General features: G+C 41.4%; 1 protein-coding gene across 1 annotated transcript in view; it reads left to right on the top strand.

The window, feature by feature from the left end:
* ALK (ALK receptor tyrosine kinase) overlaps positions 1-25,089 on the top strand; it is a 301,959-nt gene that overhangs the window by 250,471 nt on the left and 26,399 nt on the right. Inside the window, exons 10-15 of the mRNA XM_056486982.1 lie at positions 3,793-3,887; positions 5,221-5,364; positions 16,711-16,873; positions 21,024-21,174; positions 23,429-23,560; positions 24,378-24,522. Of these exons, the coding sequence (XP_056342957.1) occupies positions 3,793-3,887; positions 5,221-5,364; positions 16,711-16,873; positions 21,024-21,174; positions 23,429-23,560; positions 24,378-24,522 (830 nt within the window). The remainder of the gene's footprint in view (positions 1-3,792; positions 3,888-5,220; positions 5,365-16,710; positions 16,874-21,023; positions 21,175-23,428; positions 23,561-24,377; positions 24,523-25,089) is intronic.

Consider the following 25,089-nt stretch of genomic DNA (forward strand, 5'->3'; position numbering starts at 1 on the left):
GGGAAAAAAAGAGAGTGAGCAAGGGAATGAGGTTGTCTGTGGGGTTTTCTCCATCTCACTGATGTGTGACATTTCCATCTTGAGTTTTGATTAAATTTCCCTTAATTAGCCCATTAAGCTAAAGCCACCAAAGCTAATGATTGAAATGCTGGTTAACTGATGATCTTGTTTCACTGGAATTTGAAAGACATCGTATTTCTAAATTAATAGTGACATTAAACTAGAGAAGATAAAATGATGAACTATTTGTTGCAGAAATGCTGGTCTCAAGAGAAGGTTTGTACTGAAACTGCTTTCGTGTTAGCAAAAAATAAGATTAATAGGCAACAAAAGCAGCACTGATGGTCCTAACAGTGTTTAGCATTCACAGAATTTTTGTATTTTGGAGACATTTCTGCCATTTCTTTTCATCCCTGGTGAACTTGTGGAAATTTCTCGAGAGTTCTGGTCCCAGTGTTCCTGCAGGTGAAATCAGCAAGGCTGTCTCTTAACTCGAATTAATTGTAAATAAAAGTAGAAAGCAACCTATTGCATTCTGATACAGGCATGTTACATGGCGCTCCCTTCAACAACAGAAATACTGGTTTGTAGCATGCCTTCAAAGTCTTAGGAGCTGAATATTTGACAATTCTCATAAGAGCAACCCTTTATTGACTGAAGAGGCACGACATGAAATGTGCATCAAAGCATAACACTTTGGGACATGAACCTTAGGTTCTGCCAAGGAAATTGCCTGAAGATATTTTTAGAACTGCTTCATTGCCTGGAGGCAGAAAGAAGGTGCAGGGCAGTCTTTGCAGAAGTATCTGTCTCTTGTGCTCCCTGAGCTGAAGTCTGCAGTACTGGAGGGAAAAGCTGACAGAGAGGAATTGCTTATTTGCCTTTGTAATTAATTTTGCAGCCTCAGTTTAACACCTTACAAACATAAATTCACATCAAAGTGTCCTTGTCTCCAAGTGGCATTTAGTGTTTACCCTGAGGAAACAGGCTGAGGCTCAAATGCACCAGACTTGGTCCCCTCGATGCAGCACCAATGGTCACTGTGTGCAGGGCACTGATTTTCACACAGAGCTGTCTGAAAGATGGGCAGCTGAACCAGGTTCCACCCTACCTCTTCCTGGGCATTTCAGTAGCACAAAACAGGGAAGGAGAAGCTTCTACTGAGCTACAGTCTGTATTTTACAGCCTGAGGTAGTTGCTGGTTCTCCATAATACACCAGAATGAGATCTGTGATGCTTTAGGACCTGTTTCACACACACACTTCAATCATCTCTGCTGCTGGCACTGTGGCTTGCAGGAAAAAGTAGATCAGAGCCCACTGTGCCTGTCCAACAGCTTTTGTTTAAGTCTTGTATGGCATGTCTCAAACTGAACAGCTTATGTTTATGCTAGAGCTTGTAATTTCATTTGAAGTGTTGTGGGATGTCAGCTGTAGAGCAAATGAGGGAGGGAGGCAAGGGGAGGGCAGCCAATTCAGTCAGAAGCCAATTTAATATCCAAGGATTTTATGTTCCCTGCTGTTCTCTTCCTAGACATACCCACAAGGGGTTTCAGGTATCCCAATTAAGAACTGTAAGACTGCTGGCAGCATCAGACTGCACTTTTTATGGATTTGGGAAGGCTAAAAATATGCTTTTGTGATACTCAGACTTCTATGGATGGAGCTGCCACCTTTTGAGCTGATAAATGAATCATTTAGCAAGAAAAATTGTCTTGCAATTTGGAGTTTCCTTTGATACTAGGGATACTCTTCCTTCACCATATCCACTGTTATTTGTGTTAGTCACCTGCTCTTTCATGGCAGCTGCTCATGTCTTCTGAACATAAAAAGCTGGTTTTAGAGAAGTCTCTCCATATGTGCAATGCATATCTCCTAGAAGTGAAAAATTTCAGTGTTGGAACATCATTGCTTTTCTTTACCAGAAATAAAGAAGGAGGAGTATAGTAACAGCATAAATCTTTTCTGTTGTGAATGGATTGTCTGTTCTAAACCCTTTGCACCTTTTGGAGGCTGACAGGAGTTTTTTCTGGTTTGAGTTTTTCTTTGGTTGTGTCAGCTTTTCTGACTCTGTCCCCAGCTGCAGCTTAGCAAGAACACCAGTTGCAGAAGACGACAACGACACTCCAATCTATATGTCCTCAAAGTCACAAATATCCCTGGGGTCTCTTTTAGCTTTTGCCAAACCTCACAGTTTCCTCTGGAAAGCTGCCCTATGTTTAAGAACAATGTGGAAGTTGATTACAGGAGAGTCAGGAGGCTCAGTCAAAAACCACATTCAAAACACAGAATTATGCTGCCTCACAGTAAATATGCACATGACCAGGGCAACTTCATTGGAATTCTGGTTTTGAGATTGGCTTGCTGGTAAAGGAGAGGTAGCATTTAAAACAATAGGAATCACCAAGACTAATGTAAGAATGCTAATAACATATACAAAGCTGAGGAAAAATATTTTAAACCCAGAGCTATGAAGAAAGGACTAGAGTCTGTGAGAAGAAAAAAATTCTGCTGGTGTTTAGATCCTTGCTGAAAGGAAGAGACAAAATTTCTAAAGCCTTTCAAACAAATAGGGCTGCTACTCTAAAATGCCTTGTTCTGTCATCATTTTCTTGTCTAAACTGAAACACCTGCAAGAATTCACATTATGACTGAACATTTATCTCTAAAAGATAGAGCAGGAAGCACCAGCAATAGATCTACATTAAAGAGACCCACGAAAGGTTTAACTTCTGCTGGTGTAAAACATCAAGATACAACAGAGAATTAGGTTTAAATAATATTTTGTGTTCACTTGCAGCTTGTTCTACATCATGTGGTCGTTTCATGTTTTTATAGTCTTGATGCAACCTCTGAGCATTGTATCTGACTGCTGAGCTATGGTTGGCTGCTTTCAGAAATTGTTCTCTTTCCTAAGCAGAGTATTATGATTTTATGTGGCAGATATGCATTGAGAGAACATGAACTTGCTAAGCTAAGAGAAAACTTAAATCCATGAGTACACAAAATTAATGCATGGCCAATATACTGTCAGATTTGAAGTATTTGGTTATGGGTAATTTTTGCTCTTCCTGTTGACATGTAATATCACTGAGGGTGAATTTACAGTGATCTTTCCTTTAGAAATGTAAGAGTGGCAAAATTTCCTGCCAAAAGCCAGCTTTCCTCAAATCAGGAAATGGTTTAAGGTAAACCTCCTCAGCTTCTATAAGGAGATGATGAGTTCTGCTCTTCCTGTGGACTACCCAGTCTCAGTTCCTCTCTTTTGTGACTGCCAGGGCTGTTTGATATCCTTTGCTTCCTACAGAGCACAGCAACACCAAATACTTTCTAAAATGGTTTCAGCCTTTGATTGCCAGTTCCTTTTAGGAACTCCAAATTACTTCAGGAGCCCTGCCTACTTATTTTTCTTAACACTTTAGGGTGTAAATCACTTGTGAGAATAAAACCACTTGTGGGTCTGTTTGTTTGGTTGGTTTTTTATTTGTGCCAGAATCCAGGGAACCTTGTTTTCTGACAACACACATACACACACTTCTGCTTCCTTCAGGCTGTTTGTCTGGAGAGAAGAGGGGCTGTATTCTCTTATTCTCTCCATATATTATTGTATAGCTCAGATCATCTTTCCTTGTTAGGAGTGAGAATACTTTATCAATTTAGTATTTTTATATGTGAAAAGTTTTTCTCTGCCAAAAACTTAATTAAACCAGTTCAAAAACTGCTTTAATTGTGAAGAGCTCTGAATTTCATGTTCTTTAGCAGAATTTAATCCCATTTTTTTCAATCTGTGCAGGTTTTGGTTTCAGATCACTGCTTCATGGGAAGAAGGCTCTGATGCCATTATTGCTTTTGACAATGTCTCCCTTAGTCTGGACTGTTATTTAACAAGTAAGTTTTCCATTTATCTGCAAGTGACTTGTCTTTTATTTGCCATGCAATTGAAATTTGGAAACTGTGGGGCTGGGTGTCATTATCTTCAAAAGACTCTTGAAAGGTAGAGGTCTGTGTCAGAAATCACTGTGCTTAGGCAGAGGACCCCATTCAGGTGCACCCCTTACTGGTGGAGCTGAGCAGGGAATGGGTTCCCAGTTTGGCATAAGTGGGTAGTGAGACATAGGGTGTGGGAGATCAGCTTCCAGCTAAGGCAAAACCATCCCCTATCCAGCCAGGCTGATGCAGAAGGCAGTCTGTGATTATAGATTTCCACATGACCTGGTTTGCTGTGTGACAGTTATCAAAATGAATGACAGCTGGACACTGGCTGGGAAAAGACAGGCATCCTGTGATTGACACTAACTTTGCAATAACATTGGGCACAATACTCCAGTTAAATTAGAACAAGGTTATTTTATTTAGACTGACATGCATTTAAGTCTGAATCAGAAACTAGGATCTTCACACTCTACTGCTCTGGGGAAAAATTTGGATTCTGCTCCTGGCTTTGTGTTTGACTGGCCTCTAGATTATGCCCAGTCTATACCTCTGATGCCACATGTAGATTTTTATTAAACGTTTGTGTCTGATTCATCTTTCATAATCTCATGCATAGTGAATTGCTTAATTTGTAAATGTATTCAATGATCTGTCACTCTGTACCTCAGACCAACAACTTACATGAGGGCTGGAGAATTGCTGCTCTGAACAAATTAAGCTTCTGCCTTGGGCTGAACAACAGAACTTAAGTGTGTCCTTTCTTCTCCAATGCTTGAAGCTGTGACCTCTGTAGCCCTGTTCAGACTAAAAACCTCTAAACCACTTCTGCAGTCAGAGTGTTTCATCTGCTTTGTGTTATGTTAATTTGCATTGCCTGGGGCATGAGTCTCTCCATTTATGCAGTAATACCTCTTGGTTTCTGTGCAGAAGTACAGCATACCTCAAGTTCCAGTATTCAAAGAGACCTTACAATTAGGATAGAATTGAAAAAAATTCATTCATACTTTTACTGGCTAAAAAAATTTTATAACAGGTATTCTGCTTTGTGCTTCCATTCACTTAATGTTGTGCCTACCACTCATTCCTGTTTATTTTCCTTCTGTCTCAGTTCTGTAACAACAATGGAAATTAAATCTGCCCATTTATTTTAATAATGTTATATCCTATGACTGCAGGCTCTTACTCTCAGCACAGAAGTCTGCAGCCCTTATTTTAGCTTCAGTTTTGGATTACATACTGACTCAGTCTCCCTCAGCCATAAACCACTCTGTGATTTCTTATTTTTTAGTCAGTGGAGAGAAGATACCTCGAGGTACCCCTCCAGACTCAAGCAATTTGCTCACCATTAGAGGTGGCCAGAAGAAGTTTGGATGGGAACAAAAGCTCCTGGGAAACCTCCAGCTCAGCAGTGCTCCCTTTTCTGATCCAGCAGGTAAGTGTCGAGTCGGAGAAGCACCATCAGATAGGAAACATTTCCAATTAGCACAGATTTCATTCAGATGTGGCTAAATGTATATTTTCCCCAAAAGCCTTTGTTTAGAGCTTTTCCCAAGTCACTTACATATAAAACAAAATATGCTCTAGAAAGAAATTACCTTTAGCTGCTCACTGTAACTTGGATTTAACTGTAACAAACTGCAAGCTGGTGAAAGAGCCAGAGGGGGCCACTTGAAGTAAAACATGGGCTTAAACTGTTAAATAAGTGTGTTTGGTATCATGGTCTTCTAAAAATTGTCAGGAGTCAAAGTGAAGCATCCAAATTGACTGAGTTTAGCATTTCTTAACCTGAACACCCAACTGTGTTTAATACAGACTTGGTTTGAGCTAACATAGCCTTGCTTTTTCAGTAAACATTCATTGTCCATTTGAAACAGTGCAGCACTGAACTTAGAAATGTCAGTCTTGTATGTTCATGTTACTTCATTCTCCCCTACCCTTCAGCTCATCTTTCCAACCCAGCTGCGATGGTGTGAGCCAAACAGATGCAAAAGTTCCCTTTCCTGCATTCACCCTCCCATCGCTGAATCCCAAATGTTTCCCTCTCTCCTCTCCCAGTCTTTCCCACATATTCACAATAGCTGTTTGGGGCCTTAAAGGTGCATTTCCAGTTGAATCTGCTTCCTTCCCTCCTTGCCAGCCTGTCTTTCTGAGCTGGTTGAAGCAGCCTCAGCCTCCATCCTACCTGGGGCAGCGACAGGAGAGAGGAGCACTTCTCACAACTGCAACCCTCAGCACTGTGTCCTGCTCTTTCTCCTCACCTGGGGCAAGCTGCTTACCTGCCAATTTGAAATACCACCTCTCTTAACTTAGAGAGCAGGGTTGATCTATGCCTCCTTTGCTCTGTCTGTAAGCCTAGGGATTTGCTCCTGCTTGCCTCCTTCTCTCCCACTCTTCTGCCTAAGAAGAGTTCTTTGCATCTATTCTTTTCTGTATTCCACTTTGCTACCTGCACTGTTCTCTTGAGGTGCACTAACTAATGGTGTTAGCTCTGATGCTGACAGCAGTCTGGTCAGTGTGGCCAAAAGCCTCACAGCCTTCAGAGCCTCCCTGAAAAGCTGGAGCCAGGAGCCCACTCTGTGCTGCCACAGCAGAACAGCTGCTGCTGCCTGAGCTCTCTTGTGAAGCCAGCTCTGGCAGCAGAGGCTGAGGGGACACCTGCAGGGTCAGCTGAGTTGCCATCACTTGGAGTTTACTGGTATTTTGTGTCCTGAGCATCCCACAGCAAGAAAGATGCAGGAGCATTGTCAGGAGCCTTAAGGGAGCAAGACAGAGGCAGTGAGCTGGTATGAGAGGATGCTGGGCTGGGTGAAGCTGCAGTTCAGCTGTAAAGATTGTGTTTAGCTCTGTTACAGATGTTGTGTGTGAGCTTGAGCTGTCACAAAGGTATAATTTACAAAAGTATCTTTATATGTTCTCTTTGAAGATACTTTGAAGTCCTCCCTGCAATATCTGTATCTCTGTTTCCTGCCTGTAAGTGGAGTTGTCTTTTAAGTGCTCTCAGTCTTGCCCTTGGGTCAGTCATCTCATGGTAGCATCCCTAGGCAGGTGTAGATTATGGATTTCTGGCTGACTTTCTGTAGGCAGTGATATACTTTCCTAAGGCAGCTATACATTTCCTTCCAGGGTACCTACTGTTTTAGCAACCAAAAAACCATTAGATTTTAGATGCAAAGTTAATGTAAAGTGTGTGTGGGCTAGAAATCCTGTGGCTGTAAATTCTTTTGAGAATTTTTTTATTTCCTGCTTCTCACTAGACTTGACATCATTTAGCTCTTCTGCTCTCTGTCCTATCTGAGGAATTCAATTTAGAGAAAGGCTTGGATAGTAGAAATAAAGGGAATCAGATTGCATGAGGGTAGAAGACAAGGTCACTGAGGTACTTTGAGCAATTAAAATAATTTGTGATGACCTTGGGGTGAAAATTCAAGGCAATTCCAATCTAAAACAGCTTGCCTATTTTCTGGGCTTTATCCTTGGTTTTGTTCATATTCTGTCTAAAATTGTCTCTAGCCCTTGGGGTTTGACATTACTCCTACAGCAATTTTCTCCCCTTGTGCCCTCAGAGCAGACAGGGCAGAAACAGAGAAGCTGAGTGGCAGTGAGAGTCATTGCATTTCTGAGGGTCTCTGCAGCACCAAATCTCCTTTTTCCTTTGTGTTCCTGAGCCCCTGGTTGCTGTCAGGAAACACTGCAGATGCTTGTTTGGTCCCTAGGCTATGTATTTTACCCGACTTTAATCCTGTTTCTTTCTGCATCCCATAATGCATTTAAGAAACCTCGGGCTGAGTCTGTTCAAGGCCTTTCCTTTGATGGGCACATATTTGCTCTTGTGTGAGTGAACCAACAGCACCAGCACCACCCTGAAGACCAATATGAGCTCAGCTAAAAGTAATTACAGTTAATAGGATCTTTGACTTGTGTGATGGATCACATGCTATAGTGTTTCCTTCTTAAGAAATCTTACTAAAACAAAGAACTGTGCTCCTAAAGCTGATGAGACAACAGGATAATAAAATGCCCTCCCTAAGTCCCCAGGCCAGTTCAGCCTTCGCAGCAGGAGCTACAGGCTGAAAGACAGGTAGCACTTTATTTACACAACATTAAATCCAAAAAAATCTCTGTTGTTTTCAAGGGCATGGGCTCTCCACTTGCTCCTTTGTGTCTGAGCACAAACTCTTACATACCCCTGCTATTTTTGCCTATGTTGGCACCACCAGCCCCCCTGTCCTCTCTGTTCTCAAGCCCTGTACTTACTGACTTGCTTCTTCAGCCTTGCCACTGTCAGAGTGCCTCCAGGTCAGGCACACTGGAGATGCAAAACACACAATACAGCCACACTGTCAGACATCCTACAGCTCCCAGAAATGCATTACCCACTGTAATGTGTCACACCTGGGATAACGAACACACTGGGTAGAGTAAGACCTGAAATGCCTACAGCTAATGTGGAGCTGTTACTCTCACAAATTTCTTGATGCCCAGGACAAGCACAGAAAAATTCCTGTGGTTTTCAAATCACAGTTACTTGCCATGCAAGGTGGCCATTAGATACATATTCACAGGGCAGTGCAAATACTTTCCTTTTCAATTAACTAATGATGTGTTATTTGCTGGAATACTGGCTTCTTGCTGAAAGGTTGCAGGTGAAACTTGATTCTAGAAGCAGCCTGGAAAAATAGCTATAACAAGGTCTGCATATACCAGAAGATTGAAACAGCTTTAATGGAACCAGGATTTTTCGTTGAGATGGGTAAATCTGTACAAAAGGCTGAGTGCTGTTTATTCTGTTGTAAACCCAGGCTTACTTTGGCTTTGGTTTTAAATTGGTTAGTTATTAGTTTAAGTAAAACTGAAAGCTTCTCAAGCCATACTATCATTCAGCTACCAATTAAAAAGTCAATTTATATCAAACCACTGCAATTTCCTTTTATACACAAGGCTAGAATATGGGAAATTTGGGCATATAAAGATACAGTGAGCAATAATGAGGAACTCGAGGTAAACAAATTACTATCACAGAAGCTGAAGGAGACAAAATAGGATTCTCAGTAGGCAAAAGGAGATAACAAGACACAGAGTAATCAAGCTTTAATTAAAGATTTCTGGTGCTTCTGAGCAGGCTTTAAATACCATGAGGATAGCCTCTCTTCTGATGTTTCACCTTGTCTTCTGTCCCATTGACAACTTATTTGTGTCAGGGCACACAGTACAAGAATATTAGCCCTTTTCCCCTCAAATCTTGCATTGTTTTGTCCCTTCTGCTCTGCATATCTACCAGCCACCCTGCAGACCTGGTTTCTTGCATGGAAATTGCCATCAAATAATTTTCTTACCCAGACTGGGTTACTGTTTTCCTCCAGTATCTTCCCCACAGGATTTAGTGGTTGCACAGATTTTGTGTGAAGATCAGGGAGAGCAGTGATTTGAGTACTTCCATGGCTGCTTCTGGGAAGAACTCTCAGTCACATTAGTTAATCAGATGAAGGAGCTGAAAGGGACAGCAGAGCAAGTATTAAGTAAAAGAAAATTACATTTGGTTGCTCTTTGTATGCAATTATACTAACTGAACTATTGGTATAATGCAATAAAGGTATCTGCAGAATTGTATTTTTGAATTATGCATCAATTAACACAGTGAATAACAGCCCAGTGCCCTTCCCCCAACAAAAGTAACATTCTGAGCAGTGATGGAAATGTTTGGACACAACAGTGGGATCTCACAATATGTAGGTATGAATTTCTTTATTGCAGTGCTTACACTTGCTTTCTCTGTAGGATTAAAAATAGCAATGGTGCAATTCTGAAAATCAGCATGAAACCAGATACAACCTAGCAAAGCTGAATTGGCATAATTGCTCTCTAGAATTAATCATGCACTTGAAATAAACAGGGCAATTCACAGGTTTCAGACCTACCTTTCAAAGCTGCTCACTCCTAAGTATTGCAGTTTAAATTGTACAGAAACTGCTGTAAATCTCAAAAGATGTTTTTAAATAATTTTTCCACTTCCACCCAACTTGGTCTTTGTTATCTAATGTGCATTTCTACCATCCTTTATAATCATGAACAGAAAGAAATTAAAAAAATTGGTAGCATGTATCACTTAACATCCTTTACAGAAGACTCTGTGAAACATAAAAAGGAAAATATATTAGTTTTCTTCATGCTGCTTTGTTAGTGCCTGGTTTCAGAAGGTGGAAAAAAACAAGGCCTTCTCATTGCTCTCCAAAGTCAGTAATGCTCTTACCCACTTACACTTTACCATAATTTCCTACAAGAATGCCCTGATAGTGTTCCCTATTTATAAACAACTAAGAAAAATCTAAAACATGTGTCTTGGTTTGAAAGACAGGTGTCTGCTAAGGAAGGCTGGAGCCTCTCTTGAAATGGAGAGTGTAAACCCTGTACCTCCAAATTACTGTCATTTTGAAATTAAGGAGCTCTCAGGCAAAGATATGGGAAGAGGAATAACAGTTCTTTACTATGAAAATTAAAATAAAAATACATTAATACAAAACAACAAAACACTGACAGAGTCAGAATACAACCTGACACCCTGTCAGTCAGTCAGGGTGTTGGTAGCAGTCCCATTAAATGGTGGCTGCATCCTCCTGCAGTGGCAGATGTGGTTCAGCTGAAGCAGTGCTCCTGTAGAAGGTGCAGTTTTCCTCCAAAGGTGCAGTGATGATGTGGAAGGGTCTGTTTTTCCTCTGAATCCAGTGAAAAAAGGATGCTTTTGTGTTCCAAATCTCAGTTTTTGTCTAGGTAGGAAATGTTTGGCTCCTCCCCCTGGGTGGAGCATCTCACAATGGGATGATGTAATTTTATCAGTCATGCAGTGGGACTGAATGGCCCATTAACAGAAGATATCTCCTTGGAGGAAGGATGAGTTATGGAAAGGATAAACCACATCCTGCATTGCAACCCAAGACAGCATGAATCAAGCTTTTGAGTATTTCTTTGATATTATACTCAGGATCAATCTAGCATAAATTTGTCATCACTGCAGATATTTTTCCTGTTGAACTGAAAGACATATCCAAGTCTTCCACTGCTGCCCTTATTTAGAAAATAAAGACAGGAATAGTAACTCCAGAAAGAGTGGAGAAGCCAATCTCTATTAGTTGGGCCATATCTCATAACTGGTTCTCATATTGCTGGCAAGTCTCACTAACTTCTATGATCATTTTATATCCCCTTAATGCTATTTTGTAGACAGACTTAACAGGTTTGGAACTGTGATTGTCAGCACAACCTAGTTCTGCCATTTACCATCATCTTTCAACCCTCTGCCCCATTAATCTCTGGCAAATTCAATCCTGTTAAAGGTAATTATCTCCAATTACTGCTCACAGAACATTGTTAAACTACAGAACCCAAAGCAAAATTGAAATCCTTACCTCACTGAGCATGTTTCTTATATATGCTTGTAGTGTATTTTGCCTACAGGCTTCCAGCATGAACCAACTCTGGAATTATTGGTAATGTATAACTGAGATTGCTCATGCACTGAATAAAATCTACAGCCCTCCACACTACCCATGGTGCCACTGGCATCCAAATGTTAGTGAAAATTATGGTGGGCAGTTTCCTGTAAGCCTCTGATTTCCCATATTGCCCAAATATTGACAGGCAAGGGAAGCTCATGGAAGTTTTTACAAATAGATGAAGCAAACATTCCACGTTAAATGCATCAAGCTTAATGACATCTGCCTGAGAAGAAAAGGCAAAATGAACTCTCTGAGGAAGAATTAATTGCATCCAGAAGTTCAGCCACTGGGGGTTCTTATGCCTCTGAAACATGAGAATTTATAGCCTTTATTAATGTGGATTTTTACTCTGTTGTATGTAGGAATAGCCTTTTGGTCTGAATAGAGGTAGTCACAGCAAGTTATATAAACTGTCTACACATTGTTTTAAAGCACTGATGCATTTCACGAACACGTTACGTTAAATAAGCCAAGTACCATGGTGCTTGGTTGGCAATGTGCTCAAATCACTAAAGTTTCAGTCACTAATGAGCTTAAACCAGGTTCAAACCAGCTTGATTTGACAAATGCCAGTTAATGCATTTAGGCCCTTGAGGTATAGCCAAAATGCCTCTGTCTGTTTTGTGGCATGGAGTCTGTGTGCTGTACATGTGCCAATGAACTCACTTTCTGTGTTAGAAGTACAAATGTGCCTTAGGCTGTGCTCCACAGTTTTCTCTTCTGTGTTGCTGCTTGTTATTTGCAGCAGTGCCTGCAGCAGCATTGCCTCAGGCTGCAAGTAGTATCAGAGCTTCAAACAAATTAGTCATTTTAAGCCTTGTGGGGCTTTGTTCATTTTGTTTCTCAAGAGCAGGACATCACTCCCCTTTTGCTGTGGCTGAAATCCAGCCCCTTGATTGCTGTGCATTTCATGTATCTAGACAAACTGTGTGAAACCCAGAGATTCCACTGTGCAAAGGGATGAGAGACTGTGTGTGTAAATATATCAATCAGTGAATTCACGATGGAAAGATAAGTTATGAAGGAAGAAATCTTTTTTCAATTGTTTTAATAGAGCCAAAAAGACATTTTTGTGCAAAATGTTGCTTCTGGGACCTTGCCAATGTGTTGGGAAACTTGCCAGGAAGCAGCAAGGCAGGTGAGTGAGGGAACAGGCAGAAACTTAATGTTTCCTCTGCTATGTTTCTTTTAAAAGGGAGGATTCTATCAAATTAAACTAATGTATAAATTATTCACTGAAATGTAGTACCCCAATCTGAATCTCACCATGATCTCCATCCACTTCTTTTTTTTTTTTTTTTCCCACCTCAAACAGAGATTTCCATTTTTTAAACCTGGGTAGCAGCTTGCAGCTACCAATGGCAGAATGTGAAGGGATCCTATATTCAACTATCTGTTGTTTTCCTTCATGGGAATGCTCAGCTGTTTCTGGACACTGGGCATATGCAACTTGTGTGAAGTTGGGCAGAATTCCACAATCTGCTAGTTTTTGGGGGAGGATTAGCCTGGAGAGTCCTACTGTTCTTCCCCCAGTGTGTGAGGTGCTTGGCACACACTGCAGAAGGAAGGAGGGATGTGCTGTGCACTGTGCAACAGACCACAGTTATTCACAGATGGAAAAAATCCATGCTTCTCACCAAGCTACTTAAGGATTTTCGATTCAGTGCTGCTGCTTTAGTCTTTGGAGATCAAAATAATGCTTCAAACTGAATTACTGAAAAATGCTGTGGCATGCAGCAAGCTGTAGAAATGCTCTCTCCAAGATCATAAGACATGCTGCAGTCATTTCTAGAATCAAGAGAAAATCAATACTTTGCAGGGAGTGAAATCTTACTTTTAAAAAAGCAATGATGGGTTATTAAGGCAGGCAGCACTCTGTTTTGCTACTGGGTTAGTGGTTTCAGATGTTGGGCTGCTGTTACATCTGCAAACTGAGGGCTGGCTTTGTGAAATGTGTAAGAGAGAAGGGGGGGAAGGGAAGTGTGGCAGATTTAGTCTGTATCCAGAATTGTAACTAAGATCCATCTGTCCTAATTATCTTGAAATGAGGGGCAGCCTCTCCCTGTGTCACATTATGTCCCATTTCATTGGGTGAGAAAGCTGTTCCATGTTGGACTGGGTTCCAGTATTGATGAACAGAAGTAGAGCTGTTTGCACATCATTGCAGCAATGACAAATGGGGAGATCGTGCAACACCTGGCTGTAGGTTTTACTGAAATCCCTGCTGGTTTAAATCAGGTGCAGTCTCTCTATGGACTTCACTTGAGCCAGTCTTCCCCCTGCAATGTTTTGGACAAAGATCACTCCCCAGCTCTGCTAGTTCTGAAACCCATCTTTTCCTGTTCTTGTCTACCATCTACTGAATAAAGCAGATAAATATTCTTGCTAGCACTGGCTGCAGCTGCTGCAGAACCTGGGAGGCTTTACAGGCAATCTTGTATACACTACTGTGTCCATTCCACAGGACCACTTTAGAAATCCAAGATACCACCTCCTGTTCTCAGTCATCTCCAAGTTCCTTACATCATACTCCCTGGCATAGCTGTGGTCTTTCATTCCACATCCTCTCAAGTTCTGAAAAACCAGATTCTAAAATCTTAGTGCAGATTGACTGATCTCAAATTTCCAGCAATGTTTGCCTTGACTCTGATATTGCCTCTGCACTGGAAGTGAGTCCCCTCTAGCCTGCCCTAAAGGCAGAAAATACAAAAGCTGTTCTGGTTGCTTTAGTTTAGAGTCTGAAGGAATAAGGTCTACAGCAGAAGGATATTCTCCTTCTGTTCCACCAGGGCTTTTAAGGAACTAGAGGGCCATTTCAAGCATTTTGGAGTAAGACGTAGTTCACTGATCCCCAGTCCCTGGAACCCAGTGGGAGCCAAGAGCAGCCGGTTTCAGGTCCAGCTGTGCTGTGTATTACACCTGGAATTGTCTAGAGATAATTTTTCCAAGGTCAAGTAGGCAGATATCTAAGGAACAAGTATTATTTCAAGGGACTAAATCAGAAATGTAAAGCTTAACTATAGCAACAGTCTGCACATGCTGTGGTGTGTCCTAGGTTTTATCACTTCCAGTGTTCCATTTTGATTCTCTCATGTTTTGGGCTTATTGTCCCCTTGAAGGTCACCCCCCTCTACCTTTGGGAACATGTTTGATATTTCACTGAAGACATCCAAGTGGTTTCTTATTGTTCCACTTACCTGCCTGCTTTACTAAACATATGTTTCAGTGCAGGTGGCTAAGCCCACTGGGGTATTGCAATGCTAAATCACTGTGATAGCTGACAGAATGAGTCTCTCATCTTCCAGTTACTGCAAGATTTTCCTTTGGGTTTGGGGTGGGTTTTGCAAGGATAAACACAAGTAACTTCTGGTGCCAGACTATTCAGAGCTACTGAAGCATTTTGCTTTAGTAACTTCTAGACCTTTCTTAGGTCTCCTAGCTGTTGTCTTGGGGGTTTTTGGGGGGGGGGGTACATGAGAAGCAAAGGAGGAAAGGGCAATTCTTCAATTTGCTGTCTAATAATTTTAAGATTTCATACTGTCAGTCACTGCAGAAGGATTGGAGAAAGAAGTGAAATTAGTATGTAAATGAAACAAGTAAGAGTGACAAAATCTGTAGAGGATCCTTGCAGGGGAGTTTTGAGGAGGGGTGGTGTAGATTTTTCAGTAAAACAGGATTATTCTCTGAGCAGTACTTAGATTGGGAATTTTCTTACAGAGTGGTATTTTGCACAACACTGTATTACCAACATTTTTCAGAAATACCAGTCGCTTTATTTCTTGAACTTCTGTCAAATTATTTGATCCATTTCTTTCACTGAACTTTTTTTGTAAGAAGAATTTAGCTTATCTTCAGGATTAGTTTGTGATAAGGTAATTCATACTTCTTTCCTGGCTAAGCTAATGTGTTTTCTTGTATTTCTGGAGGGGGAGCCTCTCCAGTAACAGTAATGGTAGAACTTTTGCCTTGCTCATCCACACACATGCAGACCATCATTTCTAGACCACATCAGCTTAGACAACAGCTCTGAATTCCAAGAAGCAGGTCAAGCTAATCATAGAACATCCTAAGCTGGAAGGGATCTGCAAGGATCATTGAGTCCAACTCCTGGTCATTGAGTCCAATTGATGCCCTGTCTGAACTAATTAGTATCACCCTGAAGGAATCTGCATGTGTGGCATTGCTTTTGTGGAGAAGCTGGTGGAGAAAGGGTGGTGCCCTGTGAGGAGGCCATATGGATTGCTGGCTGGACCAATGTAATTCATAGAAAAAAACTTCAGATGTGTTCTGAATCCTTTCTCTTCAATGGCAATAGAAATACCTAATGGAGTTTATTCGATTGTGCATGTTAGATTATTAATAAGTATGTTTGATAAATCATGTCATGTTCACAAAAAATGCTTTGTCTGCTTATTTACCACCTAGATCTTAGTTTTGATTGTATATTAAGTATTTCCTGATACACTAGAAAATAGGACAAGGTGGGTTTTACAAAAGCATTGTGGTCTTGGGACTACAATGCCCCTGAAAGAATCTTTAAGGGAAAAGGACGTAATTGTCACCATCATATACTCAAATTTTAAAAATTAGATATTTTTTTTTGAGGCACAAATTAGCAAAGCCTTGTTCCAGAAATCTGTTTGTACAGGATTAGTACTTCCAGTTGATGGAAATGGCTGTAATAGGGAGGCATTGATTTACACCCACAGATCTGGCCTAGAAAATGCAGAGCTGGATGCTTGTTTTATGTGCCTCAGTCAGATGTTTTGCTTTCTGAAGCTTAATTTGAGTCTCCTGTGAGCAAACAATTATTCAAAATGCAATTAATCTATTGTTATGTTTTAATCACTGTGATGGGTTGTATTAACAGGTTTTTATCTAATTAACAGTTACTTCCCCATTTAAAATAAATTCAATAACCAAATGTCTCTAGAAACTGGAAGGGCTAGAATGCACCAGCCTTGAGATTATGAATGAGCACTCTGCCCAGAGAGCAGAGCCTGAAACTGGGGGGACTCTTGGACTTTTCTCTGTCCTCTTTGCCTTTTTGAGCCTTAGCAAAAATAAAACTGTGTTTACTGTTGTGATAGATTTCTGGAGATGAAAACCTGTCAAACACTGAGATACACAGAATGACGAGTCTTTTAAAATAATTCTGTGGGTGTTTGTTTGGGTTAAAACCTCAGGGCCAGTTCTGCTCTTGGTGAAGAAGCAGAGCAGCTAAAGATCAGAAGAACTACTCGGTTTTTGGATGCTGGGGTCATGCTTTGCACGTGTCCTCCTTTCAGATCAGTGGTTGTTCACAACCTGTGGTGCCAGTGGACCCTATGGCCCCACACAGAGCCAGTGCAATGATGCCTACAGGAACTCCAAGCTCAGAGTGGTGGTGGGAGCTGAAGGGATTCTCCAGGGCATTCAGATCTGGAGAGTACCAGCAACCAACACGTACAGGTAAGGGAACTGCCTCTCATTGTCCTGATGTGTCTGTGTTTGAAACTCTCCAAGCTGCAGATACAAGCTAGGCATTTCTAAAGTATTGCACTCAGAAGTTTGGCCACATCTGCTGGGGTTTTACTTATCACTGAGCCTTTGATTTCCCATCTCTCCCATCTCAGATTTGTTCGCTGGAAGATGCAACTTCTTTGGTGAGAGAGAAGAAACTTTCTGAGGCAGGCAAATCTTTAGCCTAAATGGTTACAGGTTGGGAGAGCTCTCTCAGTAGCTGAAAAGGAAGCATTTTCACCTCCCCAGAGTAAGAGGAATGCATTTCCCATTTGTCATTCACTGAGCCCTGGGATCAGAATGAGGTTTTCCCACCCTTCACTTGTCGTGGAAGGCACAATCATGTGTCAGAATTTCTTACAGGACAGCTTGCATCAACCTCTGCTCAACAGCTTCACTTTTTTGAATCTAGACACAGCAAGTTGAGCTTGTAAGCCTGGCTTACCACAGTAGAATTGATTTTGGAAGCCAGCCACCTAAAGGTAGGCTCTGTGATACTGAGGGTTCTAACACTTAAATCCCCCTGTGGAGTGATTTTCAAAGAGAGATGATCAGATACAGTTCAATGCTACTTAATCAGATTTTCACCAATCATTTTTTCTTTTTGCTCTTTCTGGGGAAAAAAGTACAATCGAAGGGTAGTTCCCTGTATCTGAATAGTGATGTGAAGCCATTACATGCATCATTTTGTAAGAAGAACTCTCACTTTGAACCAGTGACTGTCTAGGGTGGTTTTTATGCAGCATTCTGTATTGAAAACAATGATGGAATCTTGGATTTCAAAGCAAAGCATTCCATTGAAGGCTTAGAACAAATTTCAGTTACAGTTTTCTGATCCCATCTTTTTTTTTCCTTTATATTGAATAAGAATGCAAATGTTAAGGCTAGATGTCAGTCTCTAATAGAGGTCTAGGGCAAAGCAGTTTTGAGAAACTGGCTAGGCTAGGCACAAGTTCTGCCTGAGTGCCTATTCCTACAAGGATTGATGGTAATGCAGAAAGCATATTTTACCCAGCTATCAACAAGGAGTTGCCTGAGGTGAATAGAATTTTTCAGAACCAGCACCCAGTAAATATGGTTATAAAGTACAGCCCAAAAATGAACAGGCAAAACAGCCCAGAAGCTTTACAGCACTGTCATTCCTTTAATATCAGAGTCCAAGAAGAGCCAGAATTCCTGTGCAACTGTAAGTTGGTTTTTTGCTGCACAATACAGCCCCTGGGCCCTGCAGGGGTGACCTGTCTATTTAATTCCTGTAAATGACCTAGCAGACTTTTAGGTTCTGTATAGATAATGGATGTGTAATGTCGTGTATAGCATACATATATATATATATAGGGATGGCATTCTCTTCTGCACCTCTGAAGGCTGTAGTAGAAAATTCACAGCCTGGGGAAAGCAGGAGGCAATTGTGGGCTTAAATTAACTTGACATCTTCCTGATTCTGGTCTGCTGAAGGGGAAGCAGAGTCCTCCAGCATAGGATGGCCCTAGGAAAATGTCAAGTTGCAATATGAATTTCAGGGCTCCCAGAGTCTGGACTTACTGCCTGTGCTTAGCTCTGCCCTGCAGTCCTGCTGCAGTGTAAGTTTTCCTGATGGGCACTGCTGGAGACCTGACCCAGGGAGAAAACCCTCCTGCTGGCTGCTGGGCTCTCAGGAGAGCTGATGTTCTGCCATATCAGTGTTCTACACTGTGTAATGTACACTCCTGTAATTGCTCAAGAAGGATATTGATTTTGTGAACATGAGGCAGAATATGCATTATTAAAATACAGACAGCTCTATTTTGTACAAAACTCTGCCAACACAAGCCAACCACACCCATAGAACTCCACCATCTGTGAAGGTCTGAGTAGGCTGCCACACACTCTAGTGCCAGCATTTGAAAACTGGAGTTTTACGTGCTCTAGTTCACTCCCATGGGACTTCACATTGTGTAACAATGAAGTTAAACTTTATAAAAGAATGGTTTCTTGTTTCAGATTTCCTTCTAAGCATTCAGAAGGTCTGGTCATCTAGGTCTTATGACAAAGTATGAGAGAAGTGGACTGTAATAAATTATAAATTACCATCCTTTATCTGACTTCTATCCATCTTTAAAGGAAGAAGTTTAGGTCCACTTTGCTGAGTGCCCCATTTGTAGTCTCTTCTACTGTCCTCTATTCTCTATGGTCACTTCATGTAAGGTGGCACAAGAACACAGCCAGTGGTGTACAAAAAAGTGTCACTCTGAGTCAGCCAGCCTAGGCACAGCATTTTCTCATGCTCTCAAGATTAGCTCAAGTGTTTCCCATAACCTGGATGTTAGGGTGCATGTTTTTTTTCCAGCCCTGGTTTGCACAGCCTGGTTTGCACTCTGCACATCCTGACCCTTCCTGAAGGTGTGGCTTCTTTTTCAGATCCCACAAGTGTCATAGTAAAAGAAAAGAAGGAAGGCAGTGGAAAGTACTCTGTATTCTTGCTCTGGATGGGCTGAACCTTTCTTCAGGGCCAATATGGTTAAAAGGCTTCCTTCCTCCTGTAAAAGAAAGGTGGTCCCTTAAAGTTTGATGTCTAGATAACTGTTTAAATAGTGACACCCATTTTGAATAGGGAATGGCTGTCACCTGAATATACTGGGTTTTGTTTGTCTTCAGCCTTTGAATGAGGCCAGTCTGGGTTTCCTTAACTTTCCAATATCACTGCTTGTATGCAAAATCTGTTCTTACATGGAAAAGTATGGCCCCTACTGGCAGCCAATTAGTCCTGCCTGGTAGTGCACCTCATTAGCCATTGCAAAATTCTGCAGCAGATCAACTCAGTCTTCAGATTCATGCAGCATCTGTTCAGGGTGGCCCAGTGCTGTGTCCATCACTTTTCCTGCTGGCTCTGGTACAGCCTGACTGAGGACTGATTGCTTTGGTTATCAGCAGTGGCATGAACATAATCATGTCACATTGCCAGGATCTAATATGCTTTATGATACACTGCCTGTTTGCAGGCTGGGCTGTGCTGGGCAGAGAGAAGCCAGGTGCTGGAGGAAAGGAGGTGTTAAAGCAGAGCACCTAAGCTGTGCCTGGTAGGAAGCTGAGAGTAATTTTTGAGTTCTGACTCCTGCAGTCTCTGGTTACATGCTCCAGGTGGAATTTTGCTCTCCAGAAATAGCTGGAAAGCTACTAATGTCAATGGAGAATTACCTGTGTATTTCAGATCTAAACTGAGCTGCTGTGCTGTCATTCACCTGCTCAGGAAGTTGAGTACCTCTGTAATGTGTGTTTTATCATGATGTTTAAAAAATGCTTTGAAGTCCTTTGCTAAAAGCTGCTTTAAGTATGTCCATTGTTAAAAAGGGAGAGGGAGGAGCTGAGAAATACAGTGTTACAGACACATTTTTAGGTACATCAACAACAGTAAGTACCTCTGGATCTTGACTGTTTAAAATGAAAATCCCAGAGCCTTAACTGAGACTGCAGCAGCAAGTGTGTAACCTGCCCACTCCCCAGTGAGGTGTTCCTGATCACCCTGAGTCTGGCCAGGGGCTTTTGCCTTCCTTGTTTACTGCAGGTAGTGTCCATATATCCATACACTTTACTTTCTGTATTCCTCTGGTCCTGGGAATAAGAGAGCTCTTTTCCATCTGGTCCATGCTACCAGGACCCGTTATGCTGTCTGCTTTCTCAAAATCTCCCTCTGTCAGTCTCATGCTTAATGTTCTCTTTAGCCATATGTCCTATTTTTACCAGTTCTTCTCCTTCTGTTCTTTCTCTTCCTTGCTGCAAACTTCTCAAGGATGTGCCTTCTGGGAAACAAGATGTGTTTCATATATTTAAGCTGGAAACTATAGGGACTTGCTTACTCTGTTCTCAGCAGTGGTTGCCCAATAATCAATGTGAAAGAATCTGTTTTGTAGCTACCCAAGCTCACAGTTTCAAACAGAGCAGAAAAACAGTCTTCAGGCTTTGGGTTTAGATTTATTTAGAATGTCAGATCTTCAGAGTTCAGCTTTGTGACACCATGCTCAGGTGTACAAAATGCTTAGTGCTCAGAAATGGTTTGTGTTTCTTTCCACCTGCCTGGGACAACTCAGGTGACAGCCTCTTGTTTTCTTCTTTTCTGCAGCATCTCAGGCTATGGAGCTGCAGGTGGGAAAGGAGGGAAGAACACCATGGTGAGGTCCCACGGAGTGTCTGTGCTGGGAATTTTTGACCTCCAGAAGGATGATACACTGTATATCTTGGTGGGACAGCAAGGAGAAGATGCTTGTCCTAGTGTAAGTGATTGCCTTTCTTTTTTGCCTTAGTCCCTAGCAATCCATGGAGTTTGGTCTTTTCACACAGAAAAATGTTGTCCTCAAGGGGTTTGTGGCTATAGGAGTCAAAACCAGTGTAGTTTTACTTGGAGACTATGAGAACATGAAGCACCATGTCCCTCTGCTCTCTTTTTTCAACATTTACACAACAGGTGTTGATATTACACAACATGTTCCTGACTGGTTTGAGTATCTCAGAGCACTTGTATGGGGGCTTGGAGAAAAAAGACCTGGAGCCCTGCCTTCTATTCCTCTGGAGATCAGTCTTCAAGGCTGACTTTGAAGGGTTTTGCCCTTTTTCCACTATTGAGCCCAGCCCTGCCATTATCATATACTCTGCACCTCTGGAGACACCCACATCACAGGGAATAGGAAAGACAGATCAATTGCTGTTGGGTTAGTCCTGATTTTTATGTTACTAACCAACCCTTACTGCAAATGTCTGGACAGAAAGATGGGCACTATTTGCATGCACAGTAGTTTATTAATTGTTTGGAGGAGGATGTGGGAATAGGACACTCTCATGGAGCAAACTAAGCATTATCTGGTGAATTTTCAAGTACAGGTTTGAACTGGACATTTAAATGATGTGCATTTCTCAGCTGTTAATGGCTGGCATCCAAGAGATGGAAGCTTAGCAGTCTGTTAGAGCAGAGAAAGGTTGAAGGATATAGACAAGTCAGAGGGGTTCTCAAGGCTGGCTGCTGAAGTAAATAATGTTAAAACTAGAATTACACATATCTACAAACAAACCATTAATATAAAGTCTTTTTGAAATGAGAAATGGCCTAACTCAAACGTCCATCCACCGTCTTTAACTAGGACATTCCAGCTGAGGGTAATATATGGACTCATTAAATTGCAGGCCACTGTAATCTTAGTGAGAATTTATTGAGGGCTAATGTAATTCTTTCATTGAGGCAAAGAGATTGCATTGACTCGTAGAGGGGACTTTTACTAGATTGGATTGTAATCAGTTATGTCTTTGCCATGAAGGATTATATTTTTTTGTAATCTAGTGGTTCCTTTGGGTCATTGACTTTGTCATTTTATTAATCATTCCCACCCAACTCCAAATCAATTAAGGAGAGGGAAAAAAACAGGGAAAGGAGGACTGTTAGTGCTTTAGACAAGGCACACACAAAATGCCACTCATTCTCTGGCACAACTGAGAAGATATTTTGGGTCAGCAGAATAATTTGGAATTTGAGCATGGTTTTATCAGGTTCATATACATGAAAGTAGAAGGAAGCAGAAAGTCAATCCTACTATAAAAAATGTTTGTGCATTTTCCCCTAAAAGTGTTTTTGGTTTAGTCAGTTCAGTGTGTAATATATGTGCAATATAACAAAATAGTGTTATTGAAACAAAACATGTAAAGTGAAATAAGCTAGAAACAAAGTTAGCAACTTGAAAATGCTCACAGAAGAGTCCTTGTCGTGCACTTTAATGCTCCAATTTTAAACCAAAAAAATACTTAGGTCATAGTCCTGAAGCAGGGATAAATGGTGGTTTAATGTTGTGATTGAAACCACTTAGTGAATTCAGGGATTTGCCTAATACAGAAAGTTCACTATGTTCAGTGATAATTGATGGAAGGGAAAAAATGCTAAGTAGAAAATGTGGAGGATTTTAGTGAGGTATTTTACATCAATGAACATTGCAGTCAAAAGGTGGGATTGCTGCTGTTTTGGTAGGTACTGGTAGTTGTAGTAAAATTGCTGCTAAAATCAACAGCACATTGGCAACTTGGCCTCAACCAACAGAGGACTGGAAATGAGGTAAACAAACTTGGGTTCTCTCTGTCTCTGCCATTTGGCTGTTGTGTGACATGGGACAAGGCACATCCTTGCTGAGTTACTCCCTTCCTCCACTTATGAAACACAAACTGTTAATGCTAGGAAATATTTGCAGCAAATTCTGCTACATTTTATGGAGCTGTTTTACATGATAATATAATGTAAAACATGACATGTCACTTTACATTGTAATAGATACCAGCACTGAGCTTGCTTCAAAATAATTCAATTAAAAACAGCAACAAATTCTTCTGGTGAAGGTTGAGGCAAAAAAAACAGATTCTTCTTGAAGCACGTCCACTTGGCTCTGGTCATGTAGTTTAATGGGAGGACAATTTCTCACGTTGGGATGGTGAAGGGTGTACAAGGGCATGGAGGTTTCTTACCTGAATTCACACCTGGCCTTCTGTTTGCAGACCAGTGATGTTATTCAGAAAGTCTGCATTGGAGAGAACAACGTGATTGAAGAAGAGATTCGTGTGAACAGAAGCGTCAGTGAATGGGCAGGAGGAGGTGGAGGCGGGGGCGGGGCCACTTACATATTTAAGGTATGGAATCAGTGTCCCCATGCACCTTCAGCATCAGCACATCCTTTATACACCTCAGGGTCCACAGAGTCTCCTCTGGGTATCCTTCATTTCCACTTGAAAGATGTAGGGGTCTGGGTTGGCCCTTCACACTTTGAGCTGCTTTGCAATGTGGCCACACTTGCTTGGAGTGGCTTGGAGTAACCTTTGCAAACATAATGGGTAGAACTGGGTTAGGCTTTTTTCAATAAAAACTGAGATGCTGAAGGGTAGTTTTACAGCAAAGGGCAAATTCTGCAGGACTTCATTCAACTCTATCATTGTAGAATGTGAGACTTCAGCTACACATTGGCCTGACAAGGAAGGTTGAGGATAGCCTGAATGTTTTCTGGTGGCAGTCCTGCAGCTGCAGACCACTGATATTTCCTGTCCTGTGCTAGCTGAGACAGAACTCATTCAAAACTCTGGTTTCAGGCAGGCCTTTGCCAGAGCAAACACTGTGCAGAGCAATGCTCCTTAGCTGTTTCATTTGATAAGAATCATCACATGGGACATTCCAGGCTTTCTAAGAGCCACCACCATTCAATTCACCACCATACAATTCATAGAGCTACTGATACTGCTGTTTCCTGTAGCAGAACTTGGTAGGACTATTCCTTAATTTTCTATTCGTTAAATTTCTGGGTGTGGGTGCATAAATAATGCAATGGAAGTGCTGAGCAGCCCTAGATGCCTCCTTGGTACAACATGCAGTAACTATCATGTGGTTGAACATGATACATGACATTTACATGTCTGACTCAGTTTGAACATTGCCTTTATTTCTGAATTTGTTAAGATGGAGAACGGAGAACCAGTCCCCTTGATAATTGCAGCAGGGGGTGGTGGCAGGGCCTACAGGGCCAAAACGGACACATTTCATCCAGAAAGACTGGAGAATGATTCCTCTATTCCAGGGTTGAATGGAAATTCAGGAGCTGCAGGTAAGGAAAGTTTATTCCTTTTAAGAAAACCTTTGTGAATATGTGTGAAACCTTTATGAATATTGCCTCACAAGAAGGTGAGGCAAAACTGAAAATGCAGTTCAGGGGGACCAGAGGATTATAACAAATGCAAATGGAAGGTACCCACAGTGTGGGATACTTGGCATAAATAAGGGTATCCAAGATGGTATAGCCAGAGTAATGGCAACATTCTCCCAAAATAATGTAGTACCTCACATAAACAAAGTTGTTTAGTTGTTGATGTGGGAGTTTGCAGTGGCAGTGTGGCTGTCCTGCTCCCTGCACTGCTTTGTGCTGTGTGGACATACTCAGAGTTTCTCTGGCTTATGCAGGAAGAGCATAATTGCACCATGTCTAGAAGTCTCTGTGAAGAGACCTTAGACTGAGCAACCAACAGGGCTGAAAGTGAGTCACTGGTAAGTATGTTATGTGGAGAGCAGCAGTGGGACATGTTTTCAATAAATTCAGTTTGTTCTGCTTTAGAACTGACATCGGTTCTTTTCAAAAGTGTTTTAGTCAAAGAGAAAGGGAAGGCTCTCTAAGCCA

This window comes from Oenanthe melanoleuca, chromosome 3 (assembly GCF_029582105.1).
Source record: "Oenanthe melanoleuca isolate GR-GAL-2019-014 chromosome 3, OMel1.0, whole genome shotgun sequence".
NCBI classification, from domain to species: Eukaryota; Metazoa; Chordata; class Aves; order Passeriformes; family Muscicapidae; genus Oenanthe; species Oenanthe melanoleuca.